The sequence below is a fragment of the Mobula birostris genome, chromosome 29, assembly GCF_030028105.1.
Source record: "Mobula birostris isolate sMobBir1 chromosome 29, sMobBir1.hap1, whole genome shotgun sequence".
NCBI classification, from domain to species: Eukaryota; Metazoa; Chordata; class Chondrichthyes; order Myliobatiformes; family Myliobatidae; genus Mobula; species Mobula birostris.
The window spans coordinates 18107454-18126218 of record NC_092398.1 but is presented as its reverse complement, the minus strand read 5'-3'; the positions used below and the strand labels follow the sequence as shown (position 1 = coordinate 18126218).

At 45.9% G+C, this 18765-nt stretch overlaps 1 protein-coding gene across 4 annotated transcripts in view; it reads right to left on the bottom strand.

The window, feature by feature from the left end:
- Positions 1 to 18765, bottom strand: part of LOC140190027 (scavenger receptor cysteine-rich domain-containing protein DMBT1-like) — a 61893-nt gene that overhangs the window by 7056 nt on the left and 36072 nt on the right. For all 4 annotated transcript variants that reach the window (XR_011883526.1, XM_072246430.1, XM_072246429.1 and 1 more), the window contains 6 exons: positions 11791 to 12105; positions 9749 to 10063; positions 7710 to 8024; positions 5671 to 5985; positions 3632 to 3946; positions 1593 to 1907 (listed from right to left, as the gene is read on the bottom strand). Coding sequence is in view for 3 of the 4 variants with exons in the window: in XM_072246430.1 (XP_072102531.1) it covers positions 1593 to 1907; positions 3632 to 3946; positions 5671 to 5985; positions 7710 to 8024; positions 9749 to 10063; positions 11791 to 12105 (1890 nt within the window). In the remaining variant the exon portion in view is untranslated. The remainder of the gene's footprint in view (positions 1 to 1592; positions 1908 to 3631; positions 3947 to 5670; positions 5986 to 7709; positions 8025 to 9748; positions 10064 to 11790; positions 12106 to 18765) is intronic.

Genomic DNA, 18765 nt, shown 5'->3' with positions numbered 1-18765 from the left:
GGCCCCATTCTTTGAACAGTGGTTTTTGGTGGATGTCAGCAGTGGGCGTGGGTTTGTCAGGTATTTTCTGAATGCAATCTTCGGCACGAACGAGGTCCTAGCTCTGGGTACCCATTGTAATTTAAAAGGCATTTGCGCGTTATTCACGGCGGGTGTTGGAGACTTGGGAGCCCTACTTGCAACTACATGAGCCTGAATTGCATTCTGCTGCTGCTTTTGGAAGAGCATGTTACAGATCGGGAGCAGCTGCTACCGGACCTTCGGCTTGTACCGGAGAGTGGGAGGATCGTCCATCGGACGTTCTGAGAAGTTTGTTCAAGTATTTTGCAGGAACCGGGAAACTGTGCGACTGTCAGGGGAAGGAAATGAACGGTGAATAAGCAGTTAGCTCAGAGCAACTCTTGGGTAGTTCCCATGAATAATAAGTACATATTTTGGACACTATTTTTGGGATACCCTCTCAGTGGAAGGACACCAAGATGAGCTGGGTCGCATAGAGAATGGGTTGCAGAAAAGAAAGAGGGAGAATTTGGAGCGGTTGAGAAGGGGTCATAATACTTATGGGGATCGAAAAACCTTCCGTTGATGTGAACGCGAGACAAGGGTAATCTGTTGCCTCCGAGGTGCCAGGGTAAGGGACAACTCTAATGGCGTACATAGCACTGTGGAGGGTTGCGAAGCAACCAGATATCTTGATACAAACAGCTTCCGCAGAGAGAATTTAAAGGTCTAGACAGAAGGCTGAGACGCAGGGCATTTAAGATTACAGGCCGTTATACGAGCCAGGGAGAGTGAAACCAGAATGATTTGGCAGATAAATGCGTAGCTGAGAAATTGGAGAAGGGGGCGCTGCTTCAGGTTCCTGGATCATTGGGATCTCTTCTGGGGAACATATGACCTGTAGAAAAGGGAACGAATGCAGCGGATGCATCTGGGTATCAATATTCTCGCACAGTCGTTTCCTAAAGCTATTGGTGTGGGAGGGGTGTGCGAAATTAATTTTTCTGGAGGGTGGAAACAGAAGCGAATCAGCTCAGGTTGCGGTGGGGGGTGTTATACGAACCAATACAGCGTGAAGTCAGACTGTGAGGAAGGGGAACGTATAGGATTGAACAAAAAAGCTGCCAGCATAGAGACTATGAGTGCATGAGGGATGCAGAATCAAAACGGCTTCAGTACTGTGCTCAACGTCTTATCAATTATAACAATAGAGTGTGCTCACACATTATCACGCTTACACAGACAGATGTCAGTGAACATCTCAGCTCTGTTCCTCCTCCACTAACAACAGTCTATAGGCCAGGCAGTAGCATCATAATCGACATAACATGTAGTGCAGTAGAATCACCTGCAATATTCACTGCACAAACATCTTTCGTCAGCCAGCGAACGTCGTCGTATGAAGGCATATTGTTCTCAAACAGGTCGATGAAATTTCTATTTGCATGTCGTAATTTAAGGATGAGTAAATAAATTCACAACGTTTTAACCACAGCAACTGCAAGCGGCTGGCCAAATTATTAAAATAAGCGTCTTCGTTATTCCCAATATAGGGAAAAAAGGAATAAAGAGATTCTTAGTTCTATGCCTACCTTCTGTACAATTCACTCCCGCATCCTCTCCGTGACCACAGTTATTAATCCCCCATCCTCGGAAGGAACAATTCCGTAGGGCGGTTTCATTTCCATTGCATGCAACATCATCCATCCAGATATTCCCGCTGCCTTGCCCGAAGCGAGCCCCCGTTATTGCTGCTGCGCCAGAGGGACAGCCCAGCTGATTGCATACAACCTTGGCGTCGGCAATGCCCCATCCGTCGTCGCATACCGTTCCCCATTGTGCATTGTGCCGCACCTCCACTCTCCCTGAACAGCGATCGCTGCCGCCTACCAGCCTGATATCGGGTTCTGGAATGACATTCAGCGAAGAAATTATTCTGACACACAGAAGTAACTGTATTTTACGAAGTGTCGCTTCCTCATATATTCAACGCCACGTTCCTGGCCATCACGCCACATGATAACGTTTGCTCAATTCAAGGCCCCATTCTTTGAACAGTGGTTTTTGGTGGATGTCAGCAGTGGGCGTGGGTTTGTCAGGTATTTTCTGAATGCAATCTTCGGCACGAACGAGGTCCTAGCTCTGGGTACCCATTGTAATTTAAAAGGCATTTGCGCGTTATTCACGGCGGGTGTTGGAGACTTGGGAGCCCTACTTGCAACTACATGAGCCTGAATTGCATTCTGCTGCTGCTTTTGGAAGAGCATGTTACAGATCGGGAGCAGCTGCTACCGGACCTTCGGCTTGTACCGGAGAGTGGGAGGATCGTCCATCGGACGTTCTGAGAAGTTTGTTCAAGTATTTTGCAGGAACCGGGAAACTGTGCGACTGTCAGGGGAAGGAAATGAACGGTGAATAAGCAGTTAGCTCAGAGCAACTCTTGGGTAGTTCCCATGAATAATAAGTACATATTTTGGACACTATTTTTGGGATACCCTCTCAGTGGAAGGACACCAAGATGAGCTGGGTCGCATAGAGAATGGGTTGCAGAAAAGAAAGAGGGAGAATTTGGAGCGGTTGAGAAGGGGTCATAATACTTATGGGGATCGAAAAACCTTCCGTTGATGTGAACGCGAGACAAGGGTAATCTGTTGCCTCCGAGGTGCCAGGGTAAGGGACAACTCTAATGGCGTACATAGCACTGTGGAGGGTTGCGAAGCAACCAGATATCTTGATACAAACAGCTTCCGCAGAGAGAATTTAAAGGTCTAGACAGAAGGCTGAGACGCAGGGCATTTAAGATTACAGGCCGTTATACGAGCCAGGGAGAGTGAAACCAGAATGATTTGGCAGATAAATGCGTAGCTGAGAAATTGGAGAAGGGGGCGCTGCTTCAGGTTCCTGGATCATTGGGATCTCTTCTGGGGAACATATGACCTGTAGAAAAGGGAACGAATGCAGCGGATGCATCTGGGTATCAATATTCTCGCACAGTCGTTTCCTAAAGCTATTGGTGTGGGAGGGGTGTGCGAAATTAATTTTTCTGGAGGGTGGAAACAGAAGCGAATCAGCTCAGGTTGCGGTGGGGGGTGTTATACGAACCAATACAGCGTGAAGTCAGACTGTGAGGAAGGGGAACGTATAGGATTGAACAAAAAAGCTGCCAGCATAGAGACTATGAGTGCATGAGGGATGCAGAATCAAAACGGCTTCAGTACTGTGCTCAACGTCTTATCAATTATAACAATAGAGTGTGCTCACACATTATCACGCTTACACAGACAGATGTCAGTGAACATCTCAGCTCTGTTCCTCCTCCACTAACAACAGTCTATAGGCCAGGCAGTAGCATCATAATCGACATAACATGTAGTGCAGTAGAATCACCTGCAATATTCACTGCACAAACATCTTTCGTCAGCCAGCGAACGTCGTCGTATGAAGGCATATTGTTCTCAAACAGGTCGATGAAATTTCTATTTGCATGTCGTAATTTAAGGATGAGTAAATAAATTCACAACGTTTTAACCACAGCAACTGCAAGCGGCTGGCCAAATTATTAAAATAAGCGTCTTCGTTATTCCCAATATAGGGAAAAAAGGAATAAAGAGATTCTTAGTTCTATGCCTACCTTCTGTACAATTCACTCCCGCATCCTCTCCGTGACCACAGTTATTAATCCCCCATCCTCGGAAGGAACAATTCCGTAGGGCGGTTTCATTTCCATTGCATGCAACATCATCCATCCAGATATTCCCGCTGCCTTGCCCGAAGCGAGCCCCCGTTATTGCTGCTGCGCCAGAGGGACAGCCCAGCTGATTGCATACAACCTTGGCGTCGGCAATGCCCCATCCGTCGTCGCATACCGTTCCCCATTGTGCATTGTGCCGCACCTCCACTCTCCCTGAACAGCGATCGCTGCCGCCTACCAGCCTGATATCGGGTTCTGGAATGACATTCAGCGAAGAAATTATTCTGACACACAGAAGTAACTGTATTTTACGAAGTGTCGCTTCCTCATATATTCAACGCCACGTTCCTGGCCATCACGCCACATGATAACTTTTGCTCAAGTCAAGGCCCCATTCTTTGAACAGTGGTTTTTGGTGGATGTCAGCAGTGGGCGTGGGTTTGTCAGGTATTTTCTGAATGCAATCTTCGGCACGAACGAGGTCCTAGCTCTGGGTACCCATTGTAATTTAAAAGGCATTTGCGCGTTATTCACGGCGGGTGTTGGAGACTTGGGAGCCCTACTTGCAACTACATGAGCCTGAATTGCATTCTGCTGCTGCTTTTGGAAGAGCATGTTACAGATCGGGAGCAGCTGCTACCGGACCTTCGGCTTGTACCGGAGAGTGGGAGGATCGTCCATCGGACGTTCTGAGAAGTTTGTTCAAGTATTTTGCAGGAACCGGGAAACTGTGCGACTGTCAGGGGAAGGAAATGAACGGTGAATAAGCAGTTAGCTCAGAGCAACTCTTGGGTAGTTCCCATGAATAATAAGTACATATTTTGGACACTATTTTTGGGATACCCTCTCAGTGGAAGGACACCAAGATGAGCTGGGTCGCATAGAGAATGGGTTGCAGAAAAGAAAGAGGGAGAATTTGGAGCGGTTGAGAAGGGGTCATAATACTTATGGGGATCGAAAAACCTTCCGTTGATGTGAACGCGAGACAAGGGTAATCTGTTGCCTCCGAGGTGCCAGGGTAAGGGACAACTCTAATGGCGTACATAGCACTGTGGAGGGTTGCGAAGCAACCAGATATCTTGATACAAACAGCTTCCGCAGAGAGAATTTAAAGGTCTAGACAGAAGGCTGAGACGCAGGGCATTTAAGATTACAGGCCGTTATACGAGCCAGGGAGAGTGAAACCAGAATGATTTGGCAGATAAATGCGTAGCTGAGAAATTGGAGAAGGGGGCGCTGCTTCAGGTTCCTGGATCATTGGGATCTCTTCTGGGGAACATATGACCTGTAGAAAAGGGAACGAATGCAGCGGATGCATCTGGGTATCAATATTCTCGCACAGTCGTTTCCTAAAGCTATTGGTGTGGGAGGGGTGTGCGAAATTAATTTTTCTGGAGGGTGGAAACAGAAGCGAATCAGCTCAGGTTGCGGTGGGGGGTGTTATACGAACCAATACAGCGTGAAGTCAGACTGTGAGGAAGGGGAACGTATAGGATTGAACAAAAAAGCTGCCAGCATAGAGACTATGAGTGCATGAGGGATGCAGAATCAAAACGGCTTCAGTACTGTGCTCAACGTCTTATCAATTATAACAATAGAGTGTGCTCACACATTATCACGCTTACACAGACAGATGTCAGTGAACATCTCAGCTCTGTTCCTCCTCCACTAACAACAGTCTATAGGCCAGGCAGTAGCATCATAATCGACATAACATGTAGTGCAGTAGAATCACCTGCAATATTCACTGCACAAACATCTTTCGTCAGCCAGCGAACGTCGTCGTATGAAGGCATATTGTTCTCAAACAGGTCGATGAAATTTCTATTTGCATGTCGTAATTTAAGGATGAGTAAATAAATTCACAACGTTTTAACCACAGCAACTGCAAGCGGCTGGCCAAATTATTAAAATAAGCGTCTTCGTTATTCCCAATATAGGGAAAAAAGGAATAAAGTGATTCTTAGTTCTATGCCTACCTTCTGTACAATTCACTCCCGCATCCTCTCCGTGACCACAGTTATTAATCCCCCATCCTCGGAAGGAACAATTCCGTAGGGCGGTTTCATTTCCATTGCATGCAACATCATCCATCCAGATATTCCCGCTGCCTTGCCCGAAGCGAGCCCCCGTTATTGCTGCTGCGCCAGAGGGACAGCCCAGCTGATTGCATACAACCTTGGCGTCGGCAATGCCCCATCCGTCGTCGCATACCGTTCCCCATTGTGCATTGTGCCGCACCTCCACTCTCCCTGAACAGCGATCGCTGCCGCCTACCAGCCTGATATCGGGTTCTGGAATGACATTCAGCGAAGAAATTATTCTGACACACAGAAGTAACTGTATTTTACGAAGTGTCGCTTCCTCATATATTCAACGCCACGTTCCTGGCCATCACGCCACATGATAACTTTTGCTCAAGTCAAGGCCCCATTCTTTGAACAGTGGTTTTTGGTGGATGTCAGCAGTGGGCGTGGGTTTGTCAGGTATTTTCTGAATGCAATCTTCGGCACGAACGAGGTCCTAGCTCTGGGTACCCATTGTAATTTAAAAGGCATTTGCGCGTTATTCACGGCGGGTGTTGGAGACTTGGGAGCCCTACTTGCAACTACATGAGCCTGAATTGCATTCTGCTGCTGCTTTTGGAAGAGCATGTTACAGATCGGGAGCAGCTGCTACCGGACCTTCGGCTTGTACCGGAGAGTGGGAGGATCGTCCATCGGACGTTCTGAGAAGTTTGTTCAAGTATTTTGCAGGAACCGGGAAACTGTGCGACTGTCAGGGGAAGGAAATGAACGGTGAATAAGCAGTTAGCTCAGAGCAACTCTTGGGTAGTTCCCATGAATAATAAGTACATATTTTGGACACTATTTTTGGGATACCCTCTCAGTGGAAGGACACCAAGATGAGCTGGGTCGCATAGAGAATGGGTTGCAGAAAAGAAAGAGGGAGAATTTGGAGCGGTTGAGAAGGGGTCATAATACTTATGGGGATCGAAAAACCTTCCGTTGATGTGAACGCGAGACAAGGGTAATCTGTTGCCTCCGAGGTGCCAGGGTAAGGGACAACTCTAATGGCGTACATAGCACTGTGGAGGGTTGCGAAGCAACCAGATATCTTGATACAAACAGCTTCCGCAGAGAGAATTTAAAGGTCTAGACAGAAGGCTGAGACGCAGGGCATTTAAGATTACAGGCCGTTATACGAGCCAGGGAGAGTGAAACCAGAATGATTTGGCAGATAAATGCGTAGCTGAGAAATTGGAGAAGGGGGCGCTGCTTCAGGTTCCTGGATCATTGGGATCTCTTCTGGGGAACATATGACCTGTAGAAAAGGGAACGAATGCAGCGGATGCATCTGGGTATCAATATTCTCGCACAGTCGTTTCCTAAAGCTATTGGTGTGGGAGGGGTGTGCGAAATTAATTTTTCTGGAGGGTGGAAACAGAAGCGAATCAGCTCAGGTTGCGGTGGGGGGTGTTATACGAACCAATACAGCGTGAAGTCAGACTGTGAGGAAGGGGAACGTATAGGATTGAACAAAAAAGCTGCCAGCATAGAGACTATGAGTGCATGAGGGATGCAGAATCAAAACGGCTTCAGTACTGTGCTCAACGTCTTATCAATTATAACAATAGAGTGTGCTCACACATTATCACGCTTACACAGACAGATGTCAGTGAACATCTCAGCTCTGTTCCTCCTCCACTAACAACAGTCTATAGGCCAGGCAGTAGCATCATAATCGACATAACATGTAGTGCAGTAGAATCACCTGCAATATTCACTGCACAAACATCTTTCGTCAGCCAGCGAACGTCGTCGTATGAAGGCATATTGTTCTCAAACAGGTCGATGAAATTTCTATTTGCATGTCGTAATTTAAGGATGAGTAAATAAATTCACAACGTTTTAACCACAGCAACTGCAAGCGGCTGGCCAAATTATTAAAATAAGCGTCTTCGTTATTCCCAATATAGGGAAAAAAGGAATAAAGAGATTCTTAGTTCTATGCCTACCTTCTGTACAATTCACTCCCGCATCCTCTCCGTGACCACAGTTATTAATCCCCCATCCTCGGAAGGAACAATTCCGTAGGGCGGTTTCATTTCCATTGCATGCAACATCATCCATCCAGATATTCCCGCTGCCTTGCCCGAAGCGAGCCCCCGTTATTGCTGCTGCGCCAGAGGGACAGCCCAGCTGATTGCATACAACCTTGGCGTCGGCAATGCCCCATCCGTCGTCGCATACCGTTCCCCATTGTGCATTGTGCCGCACCTCCACTCTCCCTGAACAGCGATCGCTGCCGCCTACCAGCCTGATATCGGGTTCTGGAATGACATTCAGCGAAGAAATTATTCTGACACACAGAAGTAACTGTATTTTACGAAGTGTCGCTTCCTCATATATTCAACGCCACGTTCCTGGCCATCACGCCACATGATAACGTTTGCTCAATTCAAGGCCCCATTCTTTGAACAGTGGTTTTTGGTGGATGTCAGCAGTGGGCGTGGGTTTGTCAGGTATTTTCTGAATGCAATCTTCGGCACGAACGAGGTCCTAGCTCTGGGTACCCATTGTAATTTAAAAGGCATTTGCGCGTTATTCACGGCGGGTGTTGGAGACTTGGGAGCCCTACTTGCAACTACATGAGCCTGAATTGCATTCTGCTGCTGCTTTTGGAAGAGCATGTTACAGATCGGGAGCAGCTGCTACCGGACCTTCGGCTTGTACCGGAGAGTGGGAGGATCGTCCATCGGACGTTCTGAGAAGTTTGTTCAAGTATTTTGCAGGAACCGGGAAACTGTGCGACTGTCAGGGGAAGGAAATGAACGGTGAATAAGCAGTTAGCTCAGAGCAACTCTTGGGTAGTTCCCATGAATAATAAGTACATATTTTGGACACTATTTTTGGGATACCCTCTCAGTGGAAGGACACCAAGATGAGCTGGGTCGCATAGAGAATGGGTTGCAGAAAAGAAAGAGGGAGAATTTGGAGCGGTTGAGAAGGGGTCATAATACTTATGGGGATCGAAAAACCTTCCGTTGATGTGAACGCGAGACAAGGGTAATCTGTTGCCTCCGAGGTGCCAGGGTAAGGGACAACTCTAATGGCGTACATAGCACTGTGGAGGGTTGCGAAGCAACCAGATATCTTGATACAAACAGCTTCCGCAGAGAGAATTTAAAGGTCTAGACAGAAGGCTGAGACGCAGGGCATTTAAGATTACAGGCCGTTATACGAGCCAGGGAGAGTGAAACCAGAATGATTTGGCAGATAAATGCGTAGCTGAGAAATTGGAGAAGGGGGCGCTGCTTCAGGTTCCTGGATCATTGGGATCTCTTCTGGGGAACATATGACCTGTAGAAAAGGGAACGAATGCAGCGGATGCATCTGGGTATCAATATTCTCGCACAGTCGTTTCCTAAAGCTATTGGTGTGGGAGGGGTGTGCGAAATTAATTTTTCTGGAGGGTGGAAACAGAAGCGAATCAGCTCAGGTTGCGGTGGGGGGTGTTATACGAACCAATACAGCGTGAAGTCAGACTGTGAGGAAGGGGAACGTATAGGATTGAACAAAAAAGCTGCCAGCATAGAGACTATGAGTGCATGAGGGATGCAGAATCAAAACGGCTTCAGTACTGTGCTCAACGTCTTATCAATTATAACAATAGAGTGTGCTCACACATTATCACGCTTACACAGACAGATGTCAGTGAACATCTCAGCTCTGTTCCTCCTCCACTAACAACAGTCTATAGGCCAGGCAGTAGCATCATAATCGACATAACATGTAGTGCAGTAGAATCACCTGCAATATTCACTGCACAAACATCTTTCGTCAGCCAGCGAACGTCGTCGTATGAAGGCATATTGTTCTCAAACAGGTCGATGAAATTTCTATTTGCATGTCGTAATTTAAGGATGAGTAAATAAATTCACGACGTTTTAACCACAGCAACTGCAAGCGGCTGGCCAAATTATTAAAATAAGCGTCTTCGTTATTCCCAATATAGGGAAAAAAGGAATAAAGAGATTCTTAGTTCTATGCCTACCTTCTGTACAATTCACTCCCGCATCCTCTCCGTGACCACAGTTATTAATCCCCCATCCTCGGAAGGAACAATCCCGTAGGGCCGTTTCATTTCCATTGCATGCAACGTCATCCATCCAGATATTCCCGCTGCCTTGCCCGAAGCGAGCCCCCGTTATTGCTGCTGCGCCAGAGGGACAACCCAGCTGATTGCAGACAACCTTGGCGTCGGCAATGCCCCATCCATCGTCGCATACCGTTCCCCATTGTGCATTGTACCGCACCTCCACTCTCCCTGAACAGCGACTGCTGCCACCTACCAGCCTGATATCGGGCTCTGCAATGACATTCACCGAAGAAATTATTCTAACACACCGAAATAACAGTAAATTACTTAGTGTCGCTTTCGGATATGTCCAATTCCACGTTCCTGGCCATCACACCACATGTTAACGTTTGCTCAAACCCAGGCATCATTCTTTGAAAAGTGACTGTTGGCATATGCCAGCATTGGGAGTTGGTTTTCAGGCGTTTTCTGAACGAAATCTTCGGCACGAACGAGCCACTAGCTCTGGGTAACTTGACAGGGGTTCCCACTGTGTTTTAAAAGGCATTTGCGTGTTATTCATGGCGGGTGTTGGAGTCTTGGGAGCCCGATGTGCACCGAAATGAGCCTGAGTTGCATCCAGCTGCAGCTACTGGATGAACGTGTTAGAGATCGGGAGCAACAGCTCCGGCATGACCCGGAGAGTGAGGGGATCGCCTATTGGAGGTTCTGAGAAGTCTTCTCAAGTATTTTACCGGAACCTGAAAACTGTGCGGCTGTCAGGGGGAGGAATTGAACGGTGAATAAGCAGTTAGCTCAGTGCAGCTTTGGGTGGTTCCCCTGAATAAATAGTACATCGTTTTGGATACTATTTTGGGATACACTCTCAGTGGAATGCCACCTGTACCAGGTGGGTCGCACAGAGAATGGGTTGCAGAAAAGAAAGAGGGAGAATTTGGAGCGGTTGAGACAGGGTCATAATACTCACGGGTATCGGAAAAAAAGTTCCGTTGATCTGAACAGCAGACATGGCTAATCTGTAGCCTGCGAGGTGCCGGGGTAAAGGACAACTCTAATGGCGTAGATAGCACTGTGCAAGGGTGGCGAAACAACCAGATGTCTTGATACACACAGCTTCCGCAGAGAGAATTTAAAGATCTAGACAGAAGGCTGAGACGCAGGTATTCAGGATTACTGCCCGTTATACGCGCCAGGGAGGGTGAAACCAGAATGATTTGGCAGATAAATGCATAGCTGAGAAATTGGAGAAGGGGTCGGTGCTTCAGGTTCCTGGATCATTGGGATCTGTTATCGGGAACATATGACCTGTAGAAAATGGAAGGGCTGTGTGGAGGCAGCTGGGGAACAATATTCTCCCTCAGTCGTTTCCTAAAGCTATAGGTGTGGGAGGGGGTGTTAAATTATTTTTTTCTGGGCGGTGGAAACCTAAGCAAATCATCTCAGGTTGCGTTTGGGTGTTGTTACGATTAAATACAGCGTGCAGTCAGACTGCTAGGAAGGGTGGGTAGTTGATTGAACAGAAAAGCTGCCAAAAGAGAGACTATGAGTGCATTAGGAATGTACAATCAAAAAAGGCTTCAGTACTGTACTCAACGTCTTCTCAGTTATAACAATAGAGTGTGCTCACATATTATCACGCTTACACAGACCGATGTCAGTGAACATCACAGCTCTGCTCCTCCTCCACTAACAGCAGTCCATAGGCCAGTCAATACCATCAGAAGCTACATAACATGCACGGCAGTAGAATCACCTGCATTATTCACTGCACAAACGTCTTTCGTCAGCCAATGAAGGTAGACGTATGGAGGCATATTGTTGTGAAACATGTCGATGACATTTCTATCTGTATGGTGCCTTGTAAGGATGAGTAAATAAATTCACATCGTTTTACCCCCAGAAACTGCATGTCGCTGGCCAAATTATTGAAATACGCGTCTTCGTTATTCCCAATAGAGGGAAAAAAGGAACAAAGAGATTCTTAATTCTATGCCTACCTTCTGTACAATTCACTCCCGCATCCTCTCCGTGACCGCAGTTATTAATCCCCCATCCTCGGAAGGAACAATCCCGTAGGGCGGATTCATTTCCATTGCATGCAACATCATCCATCCAGATATTCCCGCTGCCTTGCCCGAAGCGTGCCCCCGTTATTGCTGCTGCGCCTGAGGGACAGCCCAGCTGATTGCAGACAACCTTGGCGTCTTCAGTGCCCCATCCATCGTCGCATACTGTTCCCCACCGTGCACTATACCGCACCTCCACTCTCCCTGAACAGCGATCGCTGCCGCCTACCAGCCTAATATCGGGTTCTGCAAATGACATTCACCGAAGAAATTATTCTGGCACACAGAAATAACTGTATTTTACGCAGTTTCGCTTCCGGATATTTTCAATTCCACGGTCCTGGCCATAATGTCACATGTTAACGTTTGCACAAACCAAGATATCATTCTTTGACCAGTGATTGTCGGTATATGTTAGCAGTGGGAGTGGGTTTGTCAGGCGTTTTCTGAATGGAATCTTCGGCCCGAACGAGGCACTAGCTCTGGGTAACTTAACCGGGCACCCATTGTAATTTAAAAGGCATTTGTGTGTTTTCACGGCGGGTGTTGGATCTTGGGAGCTGAGAAATGAACCTGAGTTGCGTCCAGCTGCCGCTTCTGGAAGAGCGTGTTACAGATCGTGAGCAGCAGCTCCAGGCCCTTCGGCATGTGCCGGAGAGTGAAGGGATCGTCCATCGGAGATTTTGAGAAGTCTTCTCAAGTATTTTGCCGGACCTGAAAACTGTGCGACTGCCAGGGGTAGGAATTGAACGGTGAATAAGCAGTTAGCTCAAGCAGCTCTTAGGTGGTTCCCCTGAATAAGTAGTACATCGTTTTGGATACTATTTTGGGGTACACTCTCAGTGGAATGCTAGCGGTACCAGGTGGATTGCACAGAGAATGGGTTTCAGAAAAGAAAGAGGGAGAATTTCGAGCGGATCAGAAGGGGTCGTAATAACATGGGGATCGAAAAACGTTCCGTTGATGTGAACGCGAGACAATAGTGCATTGTACCGCACCTCAACTCTCCCTGAACAACGATCGCTGCCGCCTGCTAGTCTTATATCCGGCTCTGAAATGACATTCAAATAAGAGCATAGAACATAGAATAGTACAGCACAGTACAGGCCCTTCGGTAACAATGTTGTGCGGACCCTCAAACCCTGCCTCCCATATAAGCCCCCACCTTAGATTCCTCCATATACCTGTCTACTAGTCTCTTAAACTTCACTAGTGTATCTGCCTCCACCACTGACTCAGGCAGTGCATTCCACGCACCAACCACTCTCTGAGTAAAAAACTTTCTTCTAATATCCCCCTTGAACTTCCCACCCTTTACTTTAAAGCCATGTCCTCCTGTATTGAGCAGTGGTGCCCTGGAAGGAGGCGCTGGCTATCCACTCTATCTATTCCTGTTATTACCTTGTACACCTCTATCATGTCTCCTCTCATCCTCCTTCTCTCCAAAGAGTAAATCCCTAGCTCCCTTAATCTCTGAAATTACTCTTGGACACGGAGATGCGTTTAATTTTTGCAGCGTCGCTTCCAGGTATGTTCACATGCACGTTCTTCCTCATAACAAATCATAGGAATTTTACTCAAGCGTGGACACCACATTTGGAGCGGTGAAATTTGCCTCTATGCTGTCATGTCAAGAACAACAAAATGGACTAGCAGAAAACACGTCCAAACTTGTGATTTGTTGTTCCGGATATGAAATTGAATCTGGGTCATTAGAAACCGTAGAATGTTCAATTCTCATCACTCCAAAAGCGAGATACTTGGGGTCTTTATCTTAGAGGAAACGTCCATAAGAACCCATAGCATAATTAGGCCAGTATAGCCATTGAATAAGTTGTGCAATCTGTCGTGGATGATACATTCTTCCTTGGAACTACATTCTCTTGCCTTCTTCCCGTAAACTATGATGCCAAACTTTGGTTTACGTAAAGCCGTTGTAAGCCATGATATCTCATGATTGAATTTTGAACTGTGATTTCAAAATTGTGAAGATATTGTCGGCGTCCGTACAAGGACTCTAACCTGACAATTGTCAGCTGTTTTAGACTGCTGATAATTGGAATGGAATTTTTTCTTGCTATCATTGCCTGAAACGGCAGGATCAGCACAGTTCACAGCGCAATACCTCTTGAACAAAAGGGTATAGCCAATCCACTTCACTTGCCCTGTCAGTGATCTGTTCTCAGAACCTACGGACACAATTTCAAGGACTCCTCAACTCCTCACCCGATGTTTTTGTTATTTATTACTTATTTACGATTATTGTAGTATTTTTTATATTTTCTCAATTCAAGCTGGTAAATCCTAAGGTACAGCCATTGCCAAGCACATTCATTTCACAAACAGGAGAAAATCTGCAGATGCTGGAAATGCCAATACAGGAGGGATGTCCTGTACAAGAGGGAAGGGTTGAACCTCAGCCTGAGAGGGATATATATATATTCGGGTGGGTTTGTTAGAGCTGTTGGGGATGGTTGAAACTAATTTAGCATGGTAAGGGGAGGGGAGTGAAGGGACTCAGGATACAAAGGGTATTAAAACAGCAAAAGTAACGTGTAGTCAGACTGTTAGGGAGGGCAGGCAGATAATCGGACAAAATGCAGCAAGCGCTAGAGTATCACTGCATTAGAATGCAGAATAAATAAAAGGTTGCATATTCAAAGCCTTATATCATTTTGCAAAGAATATAATAATAAGCTGGATTATCCTATTGCCATTTTTACAAGTTGTAGTGGAAGATGTTGTGGAAATCACTTATACATTGCTGAACGACTGCTATATTTGGTAGCCGAATGTCCTTTGTACATGGTATCGGAAAGCTAGGAATATAGGCAGAAGGCGTGGCGTGGCTCTGCTGTTACAGAATGGCATCAAATACTAACAAAGATGATACATAGGATCAGAAGATGTTGTAATTACATATTTGTTATTCAAATTGTAACGCACTGTAAGGATTCGCTGCTAATGTAATGGCTTCTCTGTAATGTTTCACCGCTAGGGCTAATGTAATGGCTTCTCTGTAACGTTCACTGCTGAGGTAACGGTTTCTCTGTAGCAGCAATGTTTGCGTTATGGCTGGAGATAACAGGATTGTGGTATGCACGTTAGCCAATAGGAGAATATTGCTCTGTCTTGTGAATCTGAAAGCATGTTTTTTGCGGTGTTTTATCGAGGAGAGATGAAGAGAGGAAGACGCGTGTGGAGAGAGCTAGTAGACCACCAGACCGACTGGACTGGGATTTGAGGGTTCGAAGGTCGGCGACGCTCGGAGGAGACCGATGGTAGAAGAATGACTACTCGGTGAGCTCCAACGTGAAATTTTGACTTTTCCTTGAATTGGGCCTTTTTTTATTTGCATTACTAACCCTATATTCAGATTAAGATTCATAAAATTCAATCTTTTAATTGCACATGATGTTCTGTCCGATATTTTGCGTTGTGGGTTTGTAACTGGGCTGTGCATTACCCAGCATTCACACAAACGTGATTTCCGAGTTTGGCGGTGTCAACGGCTGTTTCCCCTAGACGAATACAAGCTGGGCAAGCCTGAGGGTTACATAGTAATGGGAAACTTTAACGTGCATCTAGTTTGGGAAAGTTAAGTTATTAATAGATCTCGAGAGAGAGAGAGAATTTGTCGAGTGCAGAAGTAGTTAGACAGATTTCCAATATGGGCAACGAAGCGTCAAATGAAATAAAGTGCTGGAAAATGCATCGTCCTGCACTTTGTTAGTGGAAATAATTCTACAGACTGTTTTCCAAACAGGGTACAATCCAAAAATCTGAGATGCAACGGGACTTGTGGAGAAAACCCTAAAAGTTAATGTGCAGTGTATGAAAGGACTTCCTACGTGAACCCCAGAAAACTAAAAAAATGCTGCGAAAAAAAATAATTAAAATTTGTTGTTTTGCATACAGAATTATTATCGGTCATTCCTTACATTTCTGATCTGATGCGTCTTACCCTATATGCATCGGAATCTGTACCTATATACGCGACGAACTAAGATATAAAACTTTGCCGAATGAAACACTCTCGCACTTTAAGCGACATATCACAAATGTTAATTAAGTTGTGCCTGCCTCAACAACGTCAATTATCAGTACATAAATTCACATCGCTGTACCCACAGCGACTGGAAGTATCAGGCCAAATTATTAAAAGATAAAATCTTCGTTATTCCAAATAGAGAGAAATAAAGAACAAAAATGTTTTTCGTTCTATGCCTACCTTCTGTACAATTCACTCCCGCATTATCTCCGTGACCGCAGTTATGACTCCCCCATCTACTGAAGGAACATTCCCTAAGGACGGATTCATTTCCATTGCAGGCAACATCATCCATCCAGATATTCCTGCTGCCTTGCCCGTAGTGAGCCCCCGTTATTGCTGCTGCGCCAGAGGGACAGTCCAGCTGATTGCAGACAACCTTGGCGTCGGCAATGCCCCATCCATCGTCGCATACCGTTCCCCATTGTGCATTGTACCGCACCTTCATTCTCCCTGAACAACGATAGCTGCCGCCTACCAGCCTGATCTCTGACTCTCGAATGACATTCAAAGAAGAAATTACTCTGGGTTACGAAGATACCTGTGTCGGAGTGTCTCTTACAGGTATGTTCAAATCCACCTTCCTGGCCATAACGCAGAATATGAATGTCTGCACAAGCGGAGCCACCATTGAGTGAGCGGTGAGGCTAGTAGAGAGAATGGGATTGTCGGGCTTTGGCTCAAAGGATTCTCATAGAAGAGCCAATGGCTTTGAGTAACTTATCCGGTTACGTTTTGTTACGTTTCTTTTTTTCTACTAGCGTCAAGCGTACATAATGTAGTTTAAAAATCCTTTGTGTCGGATTCACGCCGTATGTTGGAGTCCTGGGAGCGCCACGGGCAACTGTATGTGCATAAGGTGCATCCAGCTGCAGCTACTGGAAGACCGTGTTTCGGATCGGGAGCAGCAGCGCATGGCATTCGGCTTGTACGGGAGAGTGAGGTACTGGGAGGTAGCCTCCCCTAACGTGCAGGAGCTTGATAACTGAGTGACTGTCCCAAGAAGGAAATGGGCGGTGAATAGGCAGTTAGCTCAGAGTAGCTCTCAAGTACGCCCCCCCCCCCACACACAGAATAATAAGTATATCGTTTTGGATGTTCTTTTTCGTGATAACGCCTGAGGGGAACGCCATGGAGACCAGGTAGAATGCACTTTGTATGGGTTCTTTTTGCAGAAGGTAAAGAGGGAGTGTCGGGAGCTTATGAGAAGGAGGACTCATATCTGAGTAATCGACAAAAAATTCTTTTGACTTGAACGGGACACACGGATGGTCTGTTGCCTTCCAGGTGCCCGGGCAAGGGCCGACTCGGATCGGGTTCACAGCATTTTTGAATAGGAGGGGAAGGGAAGGGGATCCAGATATCTTGGTACAAACTTGTTCCTCAGGGACGAGCTAGACAGAAGGATGAGATATTCAGGATTACTGCCGGTGACACACACAAGTGAGCGTAGAAACATAATGATTTGGCAGATAAATGTGTGGCTGAGAATTTGGTGCGGGAGTGGGCAGTTCTTCAGGTTATCGGATCATTGGGATAACTTATTAGGGATGTATGACCTGTAAAAAAGTGAATCGTTGCAGCTGAAGCCGATTAGGACCAATATTCTCGCGCACTGGCTTCTCAGAACAGTTGGGGACGGTTAACCTAACTTTGCAGGCGTGTGGAAACGGGAGAGAATGGACTCAGGATAGGGCGAAGAGCAAAGATACCGTGCAGTCAGACTGTTAGGAAGGGCTGGCAGATGTTCGAACAAAAAGGCTGACTGCAGAGTGAGTATCAGTGCGTTCGGTTTGCAGTATGAAAAAGGGTTTCAATACTGTACTCAAAGTCTTATAAAGTATAAGAATAGAGTGCTCACACATACATACGCCTACAGAGACAGATGTCATTGAATATTTCAGTTCTGCTCTTCTTCAACAAGAATGTGATAAGTTGTCCCCCTAACAACAGTCCTTATACCAGTCAATAGTATCATAACCCACAACACTTGCGGTGCATTAGCGTCACCTACAAAATTTACTGCACACTCATCTTTCGTCAGCCAGCGAATGTAGTCTTATGAAGGAATATTGTGCTCTGACATGTCGATGATATTTGCCTCTGTATGCTGTCATGTCAACAATGACAAAAAGGGCTATCAGTAAACACGTCCATAATTGTCATTCGTTGTTCCCGATTTAAAACTGAATCTGGGTCATAGTAAACCACAGACTGCTCAATTCACATCACTCCGGCAGCGAGAGACTTATGAGCTTTATCTTAGAGCAAACGTCCATCAGAAACAGGAGCATATTTAGACCAGTGTGGCCATCGAATCTGCTGTGCAAACGATCGTGGCTGATATACTCTCCTTCCATATTACATTCTTTTGCCTTCTTCCTGTAATCATTGACGCCAAACTTTGGTTGACGTAAAGTGGTCGAATGTCCTGCTATATCAGCATTGAAATCACATGCGGATTTCTGGACTGTGATGTTGTACTTCGGTCTCAAAATTCTGAAGACGTTGTCGGCGCACCTACAAGGATCCTAACCTGATCATTGTTAGCAGTCTTTCATTGCTTATAGTTAGCACGGAAATTGATCTTCATATATTGACTGAAACAGCAGGTCAAGCACGGTTCACAAAAATTCACAGGGGTATCCTGTCATGTTCCAGTATATTCTCCAATCGTTGCACAGGGATTGTGAATCTGAACCCAAGCTACTTTCGTGGAAGTTACAACTCATTTTCTCAAAATATGTATTTATTTCTTTATCAATCAGTTATTTATTGATTAACATATTTACTTCATCCTTTATTTACAACTTAATTATTTATTTTACCCACTTTTCAAAACAGCCATCTGTCCA